The 17,349-nt window shown below is 39.0% G+C and overlaps 1 protein-coding gene across 1 annotated transcript in view; it reads right to left on the bottom strand.

Annotated features, from left to right (window-relative positions):
* Positions 1-2,369: 2,369 nt before the first annotated feature.
* The window catches only part of LOC121946787 (probable phospholipid-transporting ATPase IIA), a 49,652-nt gene continuing 34,672 nt past the window's right edge, over positions 2,370-17,349 (bottom strand). Inside the window, exons 19-28 of the mRNA XM_042491540.1 lie at positions 16,325-16,423; positions 14,243-14,332; positions 13,850-13,994; positions 11,877-11,941; positions 9,579-9,734; positions 7,979-8,043; positions 7,643-7,751; positions 7,479-7,536; positions 4,900-5,103; positions 2,370-2,585 (exon numbers count right to left, since the gene is read on the bottom strand). Coding sequence (XP_042347474.1) covers positions 2,449-2,585; positions 4,900-5,103; positions 7,479-7,536; positions 7,643-7,751; positions 7,979-8,043; positions 9,579-9,734; positions 11,877-11,941; positions 13,850-13,994; positions 14,243-14,332; positions 16,325-16,423 — 1,128 coding nt within the window. The 3' untranslated portion in view covers positions 2,370-2,448. The remainder of the gene's footprint in view (positions 2,586-4,899; positions 5,104-7,478; positions 7,537-7,642; positions 7,752-7,978; positions 8,044-9,578; positions 9,735-11,876; positions 11,942-13,849; positions 13,995-14,242; positions 14,333-16,324; positions 16,424-17,349) is intronic.

The raw sequence follows: 17,349 nt of genomic DNA, 5'->3' as shown, positions 1-17,349 counted from the left end.
ATTTCTGTCCACAAACACACAAATTAGTCACACGGTTGCACTGGGTGGGTCACATATTCCTTCTTCACCATGCAGACACTGTAGTTTGTTTTGAGTCATTCCCACATACACCGTCCTACTGCCCTAAATACTCACCAGAGCAGAGCACCAAATGACCAAATGTGTGTTCATCCACGGCTGAAAATAGTCCCCAACAAATGCACCATTTACTTCTGTTTGAGTAAAGTTTAATAACAAACTACAATACCCAGCAGTGTAAGGAAGTTTAACAAAGTTACCAAGCCTTAAAAAATACTAAAAATTAAATAAATAGATAGACAAACTGCAGTTTGCACACTTGTTTTTAAGTATGTAGTGTTTTATGTATATATATAATGCAACATGTTTTAGCATTTGGCATTTTGGCATTTTCTTTTTTAGTATATTATATTTTTTATAGTATGTCCTCTACATTGTTTATTCTCTAGCTATCTTATTCTTACAGAATATGCTATGGTTTATCTTTTTATATTATATTATAATATTTACAATTACAATATTTATTTGTCTCTTCTAGTGAGGAATATGTATCACTGTACAGCCTGCTGCTGTAACGAAAGAATTTCCCAATTTGAGATCAGTAAAATACATCTCTCTATAATTTATTTGCCAATATTTGCTTCTTTTATGGATGGGCCTGGGACTTAGTGCTCCAGAAAAATCAAGACTTATTTGGTCTGTTCGCTGAGATTTTAAGCCATTTTATGTAAATGAAAGAAGAAAAAAGGCACAAGAAAAGAAAACATGAGATTTATTAATCATCATCACAACATTGACATCAACACAATTCTCCCTTTTTGTTCAGCAATTTTGAGTGCAATCAACACCATTAAATAAAACATGTTAATAAATAAAAAAAAAAAAAAAAAAAGGTTATTTACAAGCAACCAATTCATTTTAGCATCATTTATGTTTTGCGATTCTGTTGCAGCATAAAAATATAATAATAATAATAATCAGTCGTACAAAACAAAATCATGTGCAAACAGCTTACTAGAATTCAGCTTAAAAGTTAAGCATTAGAGAAATGATAAGTTATGGCAGCCTGGACGCTCAGCTTGAAACTTCAAGATTCATCAAGTCACATGAGAAAAGTTCTTTTTTTTTTTTAAATTAAAATCTTTTTTTTTTTTTAAGTAGTTTGAAATAAGTGACGGTCTGTTAGTCGCTGATTATTTACAGTATCTCCACTATCACACCACCAGTGAAATGAAACATTACAAGTATGAAGTCGTTGTTTTTCTTCTCGGAGTGTGCAGTATTAATACTTATTGACAATATTCACATTGACTGAGTAGAGGTGATTTGATCCCTTTTTTTCTTTCACAGCTGAACTGTGGAGGTTAGTAGATGTGAGGATTAGACCACATGAAAGGGGGGCAGCTGGACTCCGGGCACAGGGGTATTTTCAGTTATGGCTTTAGGTCACTGTTACAGTGAGTCATCATGCAATGCTGAAGCGTGGCCGGTGCTGGCCTGCCGAGCAGCCACATGAGAGGCTGCTCATTCCCCTGCGGACACACAGGCTGTAGGGAGCCCCGGCGGAAGGTTTCGCCTGCAAATAACCAAATCTCCTTTGTGGCTGTTTGGACCGCGCTCCACAAACACTAACAACTCGAGACACAAAGACAGATTTAACATCAGACACCACGGGTCATGCTAAAATAAACAACCGCACCACCTCCGCCGTGTCGGGCTGTAGCATCGCGGTGACGCATAAACAAATACACAAACTTGCAGACGTGTGTTTTATGCAAAGTCTAGTCAGTAAACTGTTTTTTTGTTTTTACCACGTAATTCTCAAACTCCATTTAGAAATCACTGTTTGAGGAGAGTGTGAATCAAGACCTGAGTGAGAATGCTACGTCAATTTCAGTGTCTAACAACAAAACCGTTTTTTCTTTTTTTTTCAGATGCAACTGGAAATTAGAGAAAATTAGTTTCCAGCCCGCATGACGCATCCAACTTTTTCAGTGATTTTCCTTGATGTGATTTTTGACATTAAAAAAACAAACTGCATAATTTACTGAAGTGAATCTGTGCCTTCATTTATAACATACAGGCTGAACAGCCGTGTTTTTACATATTTACATTTCTGTTGAGACGGCTGACAATAAGTAAACTAACCTACAGTTGACTGCAGGTGTTCTCCACGTGGAGAAATCATCAGTTAGTCTTTGCATCAAACACGTCTTACAAGTAGTAACACTGCTTTTAAACACTAACGCTCAGTAAACAACCTGTCCCTGATAAAACATCCGTCCTTCATGTTTCTGAGTGGAACTTTTCAGAACAAATTAAAGGGGATGAATCCGTGTTTGATTCTCTGGTCTAACCGCAGGCTCAGCTGGATGAAGACAGGGACACCTTTCTGCCCCCCCCCACTGTAAATGAGGCTCCTCCCAGAGTTTAAGAGGTGAGTTTGGAGTAGCTGGGCGGCGAGAAGCGTCTGCGCAGGTACTTGAGGATGTAAAGAGGCAGACAGCTGACCAGCGTGATGACGGTCACCTTCCACAGGAACGATACGGTGGCGATGAAGTACACGTCTGGCACGGACAAAGAGGCAAAGATCAGCGTGAGGATATTGGATACAGACATTTTTAAGCATAATTTAAAGCAGCTCTGAACTCAAGGAGACTAGAGGCACATTAATGTGCTTCTACTGTTCAGTAGTTTCACCATATTTAAATCACTGCGCAGACATTTGGGGCAACAACTACAAAAATTCATTACACTGACCGTCTATTTTACAGATCATTCACAGTGTTGAATATCTGGATCACACTAACTCATTGTTCTTGCGGTCAAAATTACTTAAATTTACAGATTTCAAATGGCACAAATAATGTTTAAGGCTAAAAATAACCCCCTACCAAGAAATATTCAAAATTGTTTGGTGATTGAGAGGAGAGCTAAGACCTGCAGCTGATGGGGAACTTTATATATATATTTTATATTCTGATGACAAAAACAGCTCATTCAGAGGCACATTAATGCTGCAGCATGACAGCAGATCACTGCATGCTGTAGTCTGTTTACATTGGTCTGTCGCTCAGCGCTACGTCACGTTTCATTACTTTGACTGGTTCTATGTCTATCCATCTATTTGGAAATTGGAAATGAGCTGAGAGGTCCAGACTTATTTCTCTCAGGAGTTCTTGAGAAAGTCTCTGAATGCAGGAGACGTTTTAAACAAACTTAATTGTAAAATGACCAATTAAGTGTGTAAACAGCACAAACAACAGAAGAATAGCCTTTAAAATCTATTCCAGTCTGACTTCAAGAGGGAGGAAAAGCGCCCAAAAAAGGGTACGCGTGACCGCACGCCTGTCATGGTCCTCAGTGGCCGAGATTGTAGGCTGAAAATGGAACTCCACGCCCCACATAAAGCTGAAAATAAAGGCTTGGAAAGCTCTCGGTTAGAGCATTGTATATGTCACTGGTCTTTACTTGGCTCAGCCAAATTGGTTTTATTTTGTTTGCTAGCTTGAGTAAACAAATGTCCAATAGCGTGGTAACATGTAGGCTGCACAGTAATACTGTCTCTGCTGCTGTAAAAAAAGGCCTCTAATGGACATTAAGTTATTTCTATCTATTCTATTTTATTTAATGTAAAAGGTGCCATGTACAGTTTAAAACATAAATTTTACCCTTTGATGCAATGCACCAGAAACCACAAAATATAAAGTGATTCAAAGAAGACACAAAACAGACAGTACAACAAAAAACAAATCACTTAAAAACAAAGAATAAAAAGCTATACACAATAGCACATCATGAGTGAATGTCAAATTAAAAAAAGAAGTTCAGGGTCAGTGAATACTGAGCTGAGCAGCTTTTAACCGTCTTTTCATGCTGTTTTTTGAAAGTCCTGATCGAGCTGCAGCTCCTCACAACATGCCACCGACTGTCACTTTATCACTTTAGCACTTTATCAAACTGGTCACATGGTATTTGTTCTACACGCTCAAGTGACTGCTTAATGCTCAATGTCCCCTGACAAATACTGCAGTCTTTTAGTTTTTCTGGTGCATCTACCTGGACCATCTTAAACGTACATTCAAACTCAACACAAATGTTACTATGAGCCAGTGTAAAACTCTGATTACCTATAACTCTACTTTTGAACCGTTTTTAACAGTTTTCGGTCTGTTGTTGTTTGTTCTTTGTGATTTCTGTGCTCTCGACATCATTGAAAATGAGGACTTGACCTCATTGATTCCTCGTCATTTAAATAAAGGCTGAATGAATGAATGAACATCGTCAGACGGAGCGTTCCACTGATTTGTAGCTTTTATAGAAAAAGCTGATTGCTCAAATGTATGCGACCAAATATTACAGTCTTGCACAGAAGCTGATCCAGAGGATCGAACAGAAGCCACCGAGCCAGAAAACATAGTGGCTAACATGTAACAAACACCATTCTGCCATCAAGGCAGAATATTATTTTTTAGGCGAGTGTTTCCTCCAAACACACCTTTAGTGAGATAAACACATGAACGTTTGCAGTCCACAGGAAGCTAACAGGACCGCTGGCGTTTCCTCTCTGATACTACGGTATGCCTGAGCCGCGTCCACACCGCAACACTTTGTCAATGCGCTCACCTTTAGCCTTCCTCATCTCCAGCTAATTGTACACCAGAGGCACAATATGAAACAGCAGGTCCACCTTACTGCTGGACGCTGACGCACGATATCAAGGTCAGCTAGAGCACAAAAACATCAATCAGGCTGCAGTGAATGAACGCTGACTGCATTTGTTTTCTTGTCTCGGGGAAATACGCCGCCGCAGCCTCGGAGTCGCCCTCAGTGTGGGTGAAATATGAGTTCATGTTTGTGTGTGTGTTTGCGCTCGCTCACCTATGAACTCGTGCAGGAAGACGAGCGAGGCGACGTAGCAGGCCAAGCTCAGGAGCTCGCCGACGATCATGAGCCAGTGCCACGTCTGGATGGTCAGAGCCACCATCAGCAGCTCGGTCAGGATCAGAGAGGTGAAGGAAATGGCAACGATGTGGACGAACTCTGACTCGAAGAGGAGCAACGCCCCGTACATGATGATGCTCCCTGCGGAGTTCAAATGAGAATGAGACTTAACAAGAATAAACAGCGACATGTAATGATGTAATCCATGATTCTGCATTACAGTCAACAGGCGGGCCTCTATTAACCCTCAAATTGTGCAAATTGAAAGTGTGAATATATAAATCACCTAATGGAAACATGTCAGTTTCGAAAAAACTCCCATTTATTGCAAATAAATAAATAATGTTTACACCATTAGGAGGTATTTCTGGCAATTAGAAAAACCCAGATTTATTTATTTATATTACTTATATCTATTTATTTATATTTAGATATCAGAGAAGCCACCTCGCTAAATATTTTTAAAAGAAACTTATCTCTTCACTTCTCTAGCCTTCAACTTGCTCTGACTTCACAGCTTCGCACTCACGCACTGCTGCACCTCATTTAAAATGTGGTATTTTCCTTAATTTTATGCATTTATACACTCCAATATTAGCTTTATTTTTATTAATATTATATCAATGGGTTTTATTTTCCATCTTATATTATGCATTCTGTGCAGTCTACATTTATCTTTATTTTTTTTATTATACTTACTAATATTATCCAGTGGGTTTTATCCATGTGAAGATACATTCTATGTATTCTATTCTGATCGTATTTTTTCATGTGGGTTTTATTATGTCTTTAAGTCTTCTATGTCTTTTCATGTGAAGCACTTGGTGCATGTAATTTCTTTGTTATAGGTGAATATTATCTATATCATGGATGTATAAATTATATATTCTGACCTCAGCAGAAGTTCAATTGTCCGCTGTAACACTTGACGGCAGCACTGATTTATTTCTATAAAGCGTCTTTCTAACTTCATTTGGTGACACTTTTCAGACAAACAGAAGCAGCTGGTTGAACTGGACCTGGGACATCGTGCTTCCATTTCTAAATCAGAGATGTTTCACCTCTTGAACATATTACTCCTGTCCATGCTTTAAACTCTCAGGGCGAGCCCTCAAAACTCAGATATGTAAATGATTGTTTTCAGCGGCCAAATTCATCAACGCCTGGTCATTCCTCGGTTATGATGGCAAGACAAGAACATTTCTGCGCTCGGTTTCGCGCTGGTACATTAGATTAATAAATGAGGGCCACTGAGCCGTGAGCACGGGCCTGTTCAGCTAACTACTCATCCACAGTAACTTTCATCTTAGTTAACTTCTTTAGTGTTATCTTGGCTAAAATGCTAACCAGTGCTGCAAGTTTTTATACAGCGATGCAACAGCAGCGTGCAGCACAGAGTACGGATGGTACACAGCAAGTGTGAGCCTCAGATTGTTACAGATATCAATAAACTTCTGCAGAAATTAAGCAGAAATGGTGATGGTATTTAAAGAGTTATGTGTCACGCTGCAGAGTAAGACGACTCTTTGCATGTACAGTTAATGATTCAGTATGTTTCAGAGTTCATACACATTTTTAACAGCACATTTCCATAACTTTTCACCATACATTCTCTGAAACAATGAACCTGCTTGTCTTTTTTTTCATTACTAAATACTGGCTTTTAAAAAATATTGTTTAAAGAATAATGAACTCAGTCAGAAATGGATATTAAAATATAATTTGCTACTGTTTGTAATTTATGAGAGGGGAGGGGGCAGTGTAAATAGGGGAAGGCATGACAAATCTGTTTTTTTTAGCAGTGGGGAGGGATTTATGTTTTATTATTTTGATGTAGAGGAGGGGCATACAACTTTGAATAGCAGTATTTTGTATTATTTTCCTGCCAATTTTTAAAAACATGACTGTGGGTATGGAAGGCATGTTTTCATTAATTTTTTTCAATAAAATTTTCTTCTTTTCTTAATTTCTTTTTGGTAATTTTTAAAGAGAAAAAAAAGGTGATCTATTTTTTTCTTTACATTTTTTTGTGATTTTTAAGGGCAAACAAATGTGATCTATCTTTTTTCTTTTTGGTGATTTTTTAAAATTTTTTTTAAAATTGTGTTAAAAATGGGCCCATGGATTTGGGAAGCATGTTTTTGTTACAAATCACAAAAGAAATTACACAATCAAACCCAGAAACTGTAAAAACAGAAATTATCTTTAAAATTTTCAAATTTCGGACCATCCTTGAACACATCATGTGTTATTATACAACAAAAAAAAAAAAAACAAAATTGACTTTTCCAAAACTTACAGGATATATTTAGTTTTAAAAACTTTTACAGGCCTGTAAATTGCTACGTACAAATTCCATGACTTTTCAGGGTTTTTCATGGCTGTACGAACCCTGAGTTTTTGCACTGTATGCACAACACTGTGTACTATGATGACTTATTTAGGATATGAGTATATTTTTCTCCAACAGCTGTTCATATTAACTGTGATCATCAGCTGTTTGTACTCTTCCTTACCTTGATAGATACTTATTAGGACCCATATTAGAAACGTTTTGAAAGATAGTGGTCGGCCCTGAGGAAAGAAAAGAGTAACAAAATGTCATATTTACACTTTTTTTCATATGTGCTTCTGTATATTATATTTGGCTGCAGTCAGCATGCCATCATTCATTTTATACCTTCAAGAGATCTTTGTATAACTCTGGGTATAACATGGCGACCTCTGACTTGACATCTTTGTCCAGCACCAGGGAGAAGACGGGGAACATGGTGTAGACAGTGGAGTAGCTGAAACAGGAGTGAGGAATATGCTCCAGTTAAAAATGGCAAACGGACAACAAGTTTCACGCATTTCATCGTTAGATTCAGCAGTGAAATGTTTCGGCCCAGTCAGAACTTTCATATTTTCCCATTCTCGTATTTCAACAGTGCTTTAACACAGAGGAAATGCCAGGGAAACAAGGCAGCCAAATGCTCTCTTGATTAGTCATAGCCATACAGAGTTTTAATCTCACCCAATAGTTAGGAATCCTTGGTAGAGTGGGACTGAAGCGAAGAAGAACACAGAGGAGAAGACCGCCTACAGAAACACGAGAAAATACATCATTTATTTTTCTTTCTATATCAACACTCGAATGGAATTAAAGATGATAACTGAATAAATTTGGGGCATCACTTTCCAAATGCTACAAACTATCCTGGTAACACACAAATCACAGGGTAACCCTCTGACTCTGAGCACATGACCTGAACCCTGCACATAAAATGCATCACCTCAGTAATCCTCATTCTACCGCAGCGCTACTGCTGGAGAAAATCAAACTTCTCTGACTAATTGTAGCATGAGTCTTGATGCCAATATTGACCTGTCAACCAGTCAGCCATCCAGGCGGCCCCAAACCAGACGGGTCACAGCTGCAGCTGCGGTCACTGTTAATGTGAGACATGTGGAGGAGGGCCTCCCGAAAACCCCAAAGTCCACGATGCGGTGAGTCATGGGCTGTCCCTCCACGGCGGGGGCTGAGGTTGGACTGGGACATGGGAATTGGACAGGGGACGGTGTTGATGTGTATGTGTGCGTGGGGGCCGACATAGAAGGGCACCATGAGATGACTCCTCTGAGTCATCGTGCGCCTCACCCTTCCATGACCACCCCTGAAACCTCTCGCTGCCGCGCCCCGATCATTTTCTCCACACATTTAGATTTTAAGGTGTTGCGGATAAACATCACCCATATCCCCCTGACCAAACTTTAAGATATCACGCGTCCTTTTTCAAACATTTTACTGGGTTTTTATGAAGCTTTGGCTGCGTTTCACTGAATTCTCACATATAAGCACAATGCTTGACCACCCAATGTATGGTAGCAGTGGAAAGAATAAAAATATGTTTTTTTAATATGCTTATATGCTTTCCAATTTTCCAGTATCCAGTTCATTTGCAAAAACAGACACCTCTCTTTTCTTTAAATCCAAAAATCACATATTGTGTGTTTGTGTGTGTGTGTGTGTGTGTCTGTGTGTGTTTGTGTGTGTATGTGTGTGTGTGCCAAGGATTATCAGTCAAACTGGTATTGGCTGTTTTCATAAATGTTTTCATAAATTAAAAGTTTTTGCAACTGAATTCTGTAATACTGCTTATTTAATAATTAAAATGAAAGTTTTTCAAATGTCTTTCATAGTTTACAGTGATTTAAAAAACTAAGCTGCAAAATTGAAAAAAAAAACAAAACAAAACAAAAAACTCACTGCTATTTGTATAATCTTGTGGAAAATAAAAAGGTATACTTTGATGAGAAACAGTTACAGTTTTAAAAAATTATTTGTTCACTGGTCATTTAATTTCAAAATGCAGAAATAAGTAAAATTCATAGATAAACCTATAAATTGTTATTTTTTTCTCAAATTAATTTATATGTGATATTTTCAGGTGTGCGATGAAACTTTTGAAGTCAAAATTGAGAGTATAGCATTTTGTGGTCAGTTTTGCAAATTGATACTTTGCTGTAAAATTAAGACAAAGCAGTTTTAAAATACTTGTAATTTAAATATATGATTGCAGCATGAGTGATGCACACAAAAATGAATGGCACCGTGTTTTTTAGTTTTACTCTACCTGCATAGCGCTGATGCACAGGCTCCTGTGGATGACGAACTGGCTGAGGGCTGCAGACCTTTTGTAGCTGTTCCGACCGTGGACCATGAGGAGACGGCCTAAATGTTGGAACTGAGTCACAGAGAAGTCGGCGGCCAGCGAGGCCTGCTTTCCTTCCTGTTGGACACACAGCACAGAGGGCGGTGAGGACAAGCTGCAAGAAGCCTGAGCTGACCTGTGAAGCAGGCTCTTGGGTGTTTATTGTGAATTGATGCTGCGGTGACAGATATATACTTCAGTTATTGGACGCACAAAGATCAGACGGATGGCGGACAAACAATCCAAGCAATCACGACATTAGTAAAAGTCAGGAATCTCTCAGGTAACAGATCTGCAGATTTCATGCAGAATAAAGCATGAAAGTACAAAAACGTTGAGAATGCTATACCATAATAACCAGTACGCCTGCAATGAAGGATTCTTTTCTTTAATGATGATCCTGCAGATTTTTTTTTCAATTAGACAATTGATTGTCTGGTCCTTAAAATGTCCGAAAAAACTGCAAAAAATGCCAATTTTTTTGACACATTCAGACTGCTTGTTGTGCAAACAGTCCCAAACCTAAAGTTTACTATCAAAGAAGATGAAGGAAAATCTGACGATATTCACATTTGAGAACCAGAGAAGTTTTTTGTTGGTATTTTGGCTTTAAAAATTAATTAGGATTGTACAAATAACTGAATGACTGTAAAAGTTAAGAATATAAACGAAAAAAGTAGGGTTATGCGCCGAGCTGTTTCTTGGCTGAGACCACAGACTTCCTGGAGTCTTGTTGCCACCGTGAAGTTGCAAGACAACCAGCACAGACCTCGGTAAGATGTCACTCAGCCAAGAAATAGTTCCGTACAAATCCCCCCCGTAAATCACATTTTACATGTTTTCCCTCTTAGTGTTTTGTGTGAATTATACAAACAAGATATAATGTGTTATTGAGTAAGCTCATTTGCTACCTTTTGGTCACAGCCAGGCAAGCTTTCTTTTCCATTGTTTGTAGTCTTAATGTGAGGTAGGGATTTACAATATTTAAATTTTTTCCAATATCCAATATGCTGATATATAACATCTCATTCGGCAGAAAACTCATCACTTCCGTGATCACCAAGTCTCTTCTGTGGTGGAATTAACATCATATAATGCATACAAGAAAAACACTTCAACTTCGGATTGGTATTTTTTACTTGTTCACTTTGTCAATTTAAATACAATAAATGAATTGGATATCGATGATGTGATGATATTATCTTGCATCCCTTATGCTCCGCTAAGCTAATTGGCTGCTGGCTCCATTTTCATCTTTATAACATTGATCTTCTCAACTAAGGGCCCTGACACACCAATCAGCCGTCGGTCATTATCAGGCGCGCGGTGAGAATTTGTCGCTCTCGCTTTTGTCGTGTGTCCTCCACGGCTGGCACTAGTCAGCCCTTGTTGTTCTGTTTTTTGGTCAATTCCGCATATTGAAATGAGTGTCGGAGCCCGCCGGTGAGTAAAATCACTCTGATTTGAAGTTCAGCTCAGTGCATGAGAAGAGAAAAACACACGAGGATGGCAAACAAACAGCATAAGTCAAGACGGCGTAAGATCAAAAAAGATTATGGCTCGTAATTGTTGTTAATGTTCGATGGCACATAGTTAACATCAGTAGTTCTTTAATGTGCTAACTGACTAATTAGCATCTTGAATCCCCCCTGATGCTCTTTTCGTTTCCCTTTTAGAGTGATGAATAAAGCCTGCTGATGCATGCTGGTGTGACGAGGTAATTCCTCTCACACAGGTGCAGGGCGTACGTGCTAGTTTGCAATTGGCTGTAGTCTTTGCAGTGTTTTCAAGTACATCTTTTGGCTGAGACAAAGGAGACGTGGGGTGATGCAACAGTCTGCCTTTGTTGCTACAAGTTTCTTGATGTCCCTTAGGTGTGTTTTGGCTTTAAATGTTAGCAAGATGGGAAAAGGCAAAATTCCCTGTAATATTACTGCTCACACATTTGAGGACAATCTCTGAGTAAACTAGCCATCAAACAAGCCATGAGAAATACAAGAGACAAGCTGTTGAGAGACTCTTACTTTTACTTAAGCACAAAAGCATCCTGTCATTTTTGTTTCCGCTGCTCAGACAATGGATCCCGATAAAGAGGAATCATCTGTGTGCCTGTCTCTCTGCATGTCTCTGAACGTGAGAGAGATCTTGACAGGAAACACAAAGTAAAAATGTGTGAGAGCGGCACGTCAGTGTGAGGCGATGAGATGGACAGAGTCTTACTTTTCCCTCCACTCCCACGCCACAGTCCGCTTCCTGGATCATGCTGACATCGTTTCCTCCGTCCCCTAAGAGAATACAAAAGCCATAGAGGTGTCAGGATTCACATTGGTGACTCACCAATACAAACTGTCGCTCACTAGTACTGTTTGTGTTTGTGTGTGTGTGTGTGTGTGTTGCACGAGACACTCCCTTAATTTGGCCTGATTAAAATTGAGAACTACCGCGGCAGACAGGAAAATGACATGCCTGGAAGTTTGGAAATGGCAAGGTAACGGGTGAGATAAAGGGGCTGCGTATTATGGCTGAAAAACACATGATTAATAATGTCTTTCCTATGACACAATACAATTACACATAAAATAATAATTGACGTGTTATTCAGTGAGCTGTGTTCTGCTGTTATGCTTTACAAAACTCCCCACATGTAAAACAAGAAGCTCAAGAACTGATTTAGTTACAAGTTTCTAGAAATCACTGATATCAACCAGAGAATTTTGAAACAAAATAATATGATATGACTCCACTGAAAGACAATAAAAGTTAATATTAATGGACAGTCAGGGCCAAGCATTTTTGGGGAGGGAAAGCAAGAAGGAAGAAGAGAGGTAAGATGGAAAAAGAAGAGGATGCAGGAGGGTCGTTCAGAACTGACCAGATCATGACTATTTAAAATTCCTTCAATTAAAAAATACGTTAGAAATCATGTCTCTTATCTACACATCACAATACCAGACATTTCATAAACATTTTAATTCTGCATCACCCTACACTCAAAAGTCACAACCTCAGACACTTATGGCAGGTCATGATCTTGTTGATCTACCTTAAACTACTGTGACTTCAACAGTCACCGGAGTTGCATGTAACGGCAGATTTTAAACTGGTGTAAAAAACAAGACAAAATAGACATTAGACATTTTTTGTGGTTTGCAAGACAAAAATAGAAGTCTAAGAATTTTTTGTCGTTTATCAGGGCAACATAAAGATATCTGTTATTTATTCTTTTACAAAAGGTCGATGGCTCCATAAAAGTGAAAAACTGATGTTTAAGGATGTTCTTATTTCTATTGACTTCTACAGTTTATATGAGGATAGTATTTAATTCAGTTTTTTGGAGGTACATTTTTTTAATCTACCACACTGCTTCTACCATGGTGTCAAAAATGTGTCTTTTTTCATGAACATTGAAGCTTAATTTAGCAAGAATCTGCAGTAACTGTTTACAGAACGTTCACACTACAGCATGTTAGTGCACTGCGGGCTCAGTGTTTGACCGCTGTTTGTGGAGGACAGTCTGAAGATGCTGTGTGGCAACCTTTGGTGGTGCCAATTAAGCTAAAAATGTAAGAGGAGTTAGGTTTTAGTTTTACAGTTTAAAAAAAAATAGTGATGGATTTCATAATTCCTGTAGCTCGAAGCATCTGAACATTTCTGCTCAATTTTGGCTAGTCTTTGGTTAAAACTGCAAAATTGTAGCATGTGCGACTGATATGTTAGGAATTTTCAAAGTTATAAATTTTAGATGGTAGCTATAGTGCCTCCATCAAGACTATAAGCCCAGAATTTAACCTATGTGCAAATTTGGTTGAGTTTTTTTTTTTTTTTTTTTCCAAACATGGGGAGGCTGATTTCAAGGGAGGAGGAAGAAGCCAAAGCAGCAGAGGAACAAGAAGAATAACAGCTGCACAGACAAGAAGCTGGCAGCAGATCCCCTAATTATCACCCAGCAGGTGTCATCATCATTAAGCTATGCATAGTATATTAGCATTAATGCATATTTAGATCAGCTGTGTATGGTTATGGAAATCTGCTCATACTGGGAGTGCTGGTGGGTTGGGAAGAAGTGAGTGACAGGTTTGTGGCTGAAACAGGTAAATATGTTTTGAGGATGGTGTGAAGAATGGGACATAAGTCGCTGAATGTAAAAAAACCATCATTAAAAAGCTGTTGGACAGTTTCTATTTTTGACTCACCTACAGCGCAGGTGAGCTTTCCTGTGCGCTCTTGCAGCAGCCGAACTATCTGAGCCTTCTGAGTAGGGGTGCATCGACAGCAAACCACAGCGGGACACTGACATGCAAGTTCCATGAACTCATACTCGTAGTATTTCAAACAAACCTGAAAGAAAAACACCAGAACAGATAGGTGAGAAACTTAGACCACCGCATATAACTGATTTCAGCTGTGGAACACCTCCACTGAAATTACAGTTTAACTCCTACTTGCTGTTCTGAAAGTGACTCTAACCACAGACACCACTTCCAGAGATGCTTCCGTGGCAGCGATATTATCGTGCATCACACAGAAAACATGTCAGAGTTTCATAAGGAGAGATAAGACACACACAGATGCACTCAAGAGTTTACCTCAAGCGAGTCCCCTGATATCACCAGAGCGCAGTCGTGCTTTCTCCTGAAAGCGTTGAGCTCCAGGTGGGCTTCCCCTCTTGTTGTCACCTATGGCAAAGGCAACCACAGTTATAAAGCACGCACACAACATACTCGCAAAAAATATATTATCAAGGATGACAATCTGTCAGCCTTTGCATGCTGACTGTTATCAGACCGGTAGCTTCTTAAGAATGGCAGCTTCTTTTCCCTCCAGCTGCAGTGGAAATACCTGCCAAACATCCAGCTAACTCAATATCCAACTGACAAGGCTGGATAATAGAAGTGAAATAAATACCACAATGTTAATAAATAGTTTATCAGTTGCGTATGCACCGATAAGACTTCTTCTCTCCCGCTAATGAAACTCAATGCATGGAGCTCATTGGGATCATAACAATGTATTATCTGAGTTAACATGAGACTGTAAGACACTCATACATCACCATCCTTCAAAGCATGATCATATTTCAGTTGTTCTAGCGTTGCTATGATGAATCACCCTCAGCTGCATTTTTAGCTCAAAGAAGCAGAATAGAGAACTGAATTATTATATAATGTAACAACGGTAATCTCCCGCAGTCACCTGATCTGCTTCACAAATCACATCAGTTAATCCTTGTTATCAGTGAATCCTATGTAATTTTAGATTCATTAGGGCACTTTGATACATTTTTCAGATAAAGTCGGAAAAAAAGTATAAAATAAAAGTACTCTATTGGTGTCCATATCACTTTAAGGGTATCAGAACTCAGATCATAATTTTTTTTATGATACCAAGCCCTAATAATCACTCTACTAACTGAACAATGCACCCACAATGAAATACTAAATATTTATATCAAGCAATTCTATTAAAATTGCAGTAAAACATTCACACAGTATGTTATTAATAATATAATAATTCAGAATTTATAAGAAGTATAAAACATTTAATAAATGTTTTTTAAGACACTTTTATGTGGCTGTAAGCAAATATAAGTGTTTATTATTTTTATCCCTCAACAACTATATTTCCTCCTGTATGAAGAGGCTACGTATAAACAGATAATGGATGCTAATATAGTTATAGCCCGCTGTATTAATATAAAATTTGTCTTCATAGGGGAAGTTAAAATTGCTGAAACACATTCATAACGCTAAAAAAAAGGCCTTAGATCTGCCGTACAACTAGATTATAATGCAATATAAGCCATTTATTTAATCTTTATGAAGTGCTTACAAAAGCTCAGCAGAGAGGGACAAAGTAATAAAATCTTGATTGGAAAGGGAAACTGGGAAAATAAACTGTATTATTAAATCAACTGAGGTTCCTAAGATTTGTGTCAGGTTCAAATATAGACTAAAAACTCTCCAAACATGCAGCACTGACAAGGCATGGTGTTAATCTGTCAACAAGAGTTATGCTCTGGTATGAATATCCTTCAGCCGCTGACTATTCGTACGTCAATCCAGATCAGGCCATCGATGGCCACCAGGAAACTAATCCAGATGTATGTGTTGCAGGCCCAGTCAGCACTCCCCCGTCCACTGGGACCGAGGTTTTAAAGCCGTGCCAGCCATTGTTTTTCTCTTCCAGTAACCGCTGTTGTACGCAAGTGGTAACCTTCCTCTATGGCAGGCGCTCCTTCTGCTCTGGCGCGGTGCCAGAGGGGAAGGCAGAGGGGGACTATCAAAGCGGCGAAAGAACCCGAAAGCTGCAAAACAAATTAGGAAGTAAGCCCTCTGCATGTTCCCTCTGGGAGTGGTTCAGCTGGTTTCTCCTCTGTGTTTGAGCGAAGGCCTGTTTGTTCTCACTGACAGCAGCTTGGATGCTTTTGCTGGTGGGAGGTGATTTATTCGGCTGTGGATGCTGGCGTGGGCTGCAGGCGTAGCTGTGTGGGGCTGCGCGACCACTAGCTAATGGGCTTTGGTCGCACAGAGGATGGATGCCCGTGGGTCGGTGGAGTCAGGAAACTGTCGGTTTTGCACTGAACTGGGATGAACCCTGAGGCACTAAAATGAACTATTGCCCACTTCATATGATTATGAGAGGAAGAGGGGTCCCTGTCCGGCACTTACGGGTCTGAAGATGTGGATGTCCTGGTTGCGGGTGATCAGATGGGCGTTCTTTGCAGTGCATGTGGCCGTTTCAAGCTTGTCTCCTGTCAGCATCCAAACCTACACCCAAAAAAAACCCAGAAAACATGTAACAACAATATTTATTTGATAAGATGCATTTATGTTTGCAGAGAAATTACTCTCAAATATGTAACTAAATAACAAAATGTTTCCATAGTAAGTCGTCCAATCACTGTACCGTTCACACGACTTGCTGTCTTGAAGTCATTGTGGTTTTCACACTACATGACATAATATGTACAAGAAAAGATTTTTTTGTTTTTGGCACACTCGTTCACAAATTACTGTTTCCACCATGGATGTATTAAGAAGATGTGGATACAGCACAGCCCCATTCATTCCTATGAGAGCGGCTCAGAAGCGCATGTGTGCACGAGTGGGTAACTTCTGCTGGTGGAGTGACTGACTTCTGGTTTAGTGCTTCCATAGCTTGAATGGCAAAATGTAATCTTGCAGCTCTTTTAGACTTTACAAAATTTCCAAAAAATTATTCAACCACTAAATTAACCACTCCATCTCTTTCCCAGTGTAAATCAATGGGAAAATGTCTTTTTGGGCCCCATGAGCATCAAGTGTCCTTGGTATAGACTGTAGCAAAAATCACATCAAATTAATTTTTATATTTTTTCAGTTCAAAAGCATAAAATGTCAAAATATCTCAACTTGATTTTTTTTGTGTATATCTTACAGACATAATTTGGAGTGAACTGACCCTTTAAATTAAAAAAGAGTAACTATCAGCCCAACTTTAACCACAGCAACTGCTTTCTGGTTTTCTTGCACAAAACCAAACACTCAATGTAAAGTGTGCCAAACAAAACCACTTCAAACTGCCCTTATAATTCATTCAAATCACTATAATCTTGGTTTTTATACTTAAAGGAGGCCCTTTGATGAGCCTTGTTCACGTAGGTAAATATGAAAAACACATGTACTCGTCTCCATGTTTTGTTTTCTTAGTTTGT

The sequence above is a fragment of the Plectropomus leopardus genome, chromosome 8, assembly GCF_008729295.1.
Source record: "Plectropomus leopardus isolate mb chromosome 8, YSFRI_Pleo_2.0, whole genome shotgun sequence".
NCBI lineage: Eukaryota > Metazoa > Chordata > Actinopteri > Perciformes > Serranidae > Plectropomus > Plectropomus leopardus.
This window is presented reverse-complemented; position numbering and strand designations above follow the sequence as displayed.